Source organism: Nicotiana sylvestris, chromosome 11 (genome assembly GCF_000393655.2).
Source record: "Nicotiana sylvestris chromosome 11, ASM39365v2, whole genome shotgun sequence".
NCBI lineage: Eukaryota > Viridiplantae > Streptophyta > Magnoliopsida > Solanales > Solanaceae > Nicotiana > Nicotiana sylvestris.
Window position 1 is genome coordinate 144,527,250 of NC_091067.1, and position 3,427 is coordinate 144,530,676.

At 32.0% G+C, this 3,427-nt stretch overlaps 1 protein-coding gene across 1 annotated transcript; it reads left to right on the forward strand.

Moving 5' to 3' along the window:
• Nucleotides 1–899: 899 nt before the first annotated feature.
• Nucleotides 900–3,148, forward strand: LOC104228002 (WUSCHEL-related homeobox 3-like). Its single transcript, XM_009780386.2, has 2 exons — nt 900–1,362; nt 2,409–3,148. Exons 1-2 carry the CDS (start codon nt 949–951, stop codon nt 2,673–2,675), a joined length of 681 nt encoding a protein of 226 aa, XP_009778688.1. The 5' UTR covers nt 900–948; the 3' UTR covers nt 2,676–3,148.
• The last annotated feature ends 279 nt before the right edge of the window (nt 3,149–3,427 follow it).

Genomic DNA, 3,427 nt, shown 5'->3' on the forward strand with positions numbered 1-3,427 from the left:
TTAAAGTATCTTTTTGACGCGAATCTCGTCTAATTTTAAAGTATTCTTTTCTGAACATTTATACCTAGAGCCCGTTGGGCCATTAAAAGAGATTCCTTTTTTTGAAATTTTTTTTTTTACTTTTTTTTTCTCGAAATCAACGTCTGGCCATGAAATTTTCGATTTTCACTTGAAGATGTTTTGGAATTTTTCAAAAATTTGAAAAACTCCAAAAAAACAATTTTCAAAATTTTCACTTCAGATCACTATAAAAATTCAAAAACAGCTCAAATTATATTCATGTCCAAACACAACTCTAATTTTCAAATACCATTTTCTCTTGAAATTTTTTTCACTTGAAGATGAATTTCGGAATTTTTCGAAAATTTGAAAAAACTCCAAAAAGCTAATTTTGAAAATTTTCAGTTTTTATCACTCACAAAAACTCCAAAACAGCCCAAAATTATATTCATGTCCAAAGACAACTCTAATTTCAAATACTATTTTCACTTGAATTGTTTTTCCAATTTCTTTTCCGAAATTTTACGATTCTTATGTCCAAACGCCCACTTAGTCCATATCCTTTTTACTCATCGAAGACAGAAACATATTCTTTATCATCCCTTTAATATTCTTGCGTCAAATGTGTCAAACCCTAACTTTTTATTTGGTACTTCATTTTTGTGGTGATTCTCTCTGTATTTCCTTTAATCTTTAGGTAGTACGTACCTATGAAAAACTGTGCTGGACCAACGGTGAAATTTATGACAATAACTTGTTATTGTGTAATTGGTGCACATTTTATTCAGTCTCAATAATGTAATTATGATTCCAAACTACCTCATTCAATTCTTCTATCACATTTTCCTCTATATATACCTATGAGAAACCCTCATTCTCTAAACAGTCTAATCAGTTGATCTAAGCCTTAACCTTTTCAGTCTCAAGCCCAAGAAAAAACAGAAAAACATGTCTTTTTTGAAAAGAGAAAAATTGACAAGACCAACAAGGTGGAGTCCAACCCCAGAACAACTTATGTTCTTAGAAGAAATGTATAGGAAAGGTTTAAGAAATCCAAATGCTACTCAAATACAAAATATTACTGCCCATTTGTCTTCTTATGGAAAAATTGAAGGGAAAAATGTGTTTTATTGGTTTCAAAACCACAAAGCTAGAGATAGACAGAAGCTTAAGAAAAAACTCCTTGCCCAAATGAACCAACAACAAATTTTTTCTCAATATCCTGTTGATGCGCACAATACAACCACCACAAACACCAACACAAACAATCTTTTTCACTGCCCTACTGATCACTACTCTCATAATTCTTCATCTGTTGTGAACCAAATATGTCCTATTAGCTCTCCTGGACTTCCTCAAGAGGTAGAGACATACACAAAATAATACTATATGATCTTCTCTATATTCAGTTTTATTATTATTACCGTTATATTTTGGTTTTATTCTGCATGAGGAAACTATGTCATAAGCTAGTCAACTTATATCTTTTGTTTGGGTATTGTACTTTTTCATCTTTTGAAAGTGACCGAAAATGGAGGAGCAAAGAAACATAATTAGAAAGCTTGCCTTGCTCACTCCCCAAAAAAAGAAAAAGAAGTAGAAAAAGTTAAACTGTGTAAATCAGTTTGATTATTTAAGAATTTTAGAAAAAGTTTTATGATATATATATATATCCTAGGTAACTCTATTTATAGCCTTGAGATTTTTGGTTGGATAAATTTTCTAATATGGTATTAGATCCAAGCTTTCATACCTTCAAGCAAAGGTGAGCCAAAATTTGAAACTTATGGGTTCTGAATTCCAAATCTTGTAAGTTAATGGGTTCTAAAATTAATAGTGTATATATTTTCAATGAATTTCTTAAGAAAATACATTATTTGGACCAAAGCTACTAGGTTTAGCCAAACTCGTAGGTTCTACTCTCCCTCCGCCGCTGACTTCAAGTTCACTCTTCAATGGTTCAACAAAAATGGAAGAAAAAGAAGAAAGAAATTATCTTCGATTAACGTGTGAACCTTAGAATTGATCAATTATGTATACACATGCAGGATGATGTTAGAGAATATACTTGTGTCTCGTTGATTATTTAAATATTTTCGTTGAGGTGTATAATGCTCAAGATCATTCGATAGTCTTAAAGTTTTGGATGAGATGCTCAAATTCAGATTTCTTTGACTTAGAAGACTCTAGCATTCTATCCCAAAAAAGGGAAGAAAACAAAGAAGTGAAAAGAAAGAGAAAGAAACAAATGTTGTATTACATCAATGAAACATAAAATTATATGCATGTGAACGTTGGTATTTTTATATATGATGCTTTCACGCTATGTTTTTAGATCTTATTTTTCTCTGATTCTTCTTTCTTTTCTTAACAATTTTTTTTTTTTTTTTTTTTTTTTTGTATTATAGGGTGGAATCAAAGATGCATCATCTCGATTAATGACTTACCTATATCCAATGGATATTTCAAGACCAGTTGAGAATATGGAAAATTGCATGATAAGACCATACGGAAAAGATTGGGTTTTGATGATGAACATTAGTCCTAATACTTTACCTTGTTGTATCAATAAACCCCTCAAAACCCTACCACTTTTTCCTATAACTGAAACCAATGGCCTCAAGGAACAGACCAATACAACATCTTCCACTTTAAGTCATTCATTTTCAAGTTAATTCTTTGGCCTCAACACTTTAATTTGCATGAGCTCCATGCATACTAGTATTTAAGATATTTATTAGAAGACCACGAGCAATAGTACTGTGTTTTTTTTTGTTCTTTTTCTTTCTTTGTACCATTAGAAGGGCTGGTGTAACTGGTAAAGTTGTTGCTATGTGACTAAGAGGTCACCGGTTCAAGTTGTGGAAACAGTCTCTTGGAGAAATACAGGGTAAGGTTATGTACAATAGACCACTGTGATCCGACCCTTTCCCTGATCCTGCGCATAATGGGAGTTTAATGCACCGGGCTACCCTTTTTGTACCATTAGAATTCTTTGAGAAAAAAAAGTACGGCATAGAATAGTGCCTGTAGTTTAACTGTTATCAGTGTGTACCTTGTAAAAAGTTGATGAATGGAGTGTTATTTACTTGATGGTTTCTGTTAACATTCTGTATAATAGTAATGAAATATCTGAATTGCTTATTAATTCTCTGTCAAGTCATTTTGAATGAGCTCCATGCATACTAGTACTTGCCAAAGAAGATCTATGAAGTACTAGATCACGTTTTAAGTTTTTATATGAGATGATCAGATAATTCAATATGGTACTCGAGCTAGCATAACATCGATCCTAGGTTCATATCTCACCGCCTCCCAAAAAGAAAAATAGTTTCTTGTGTTTTTTACCTGAAAAAGAATTAGACCTAGAGGTAGATCCACGATTTAATCTTGATGAGTTTAACCTTTGCGATTCTTAGACTGAACA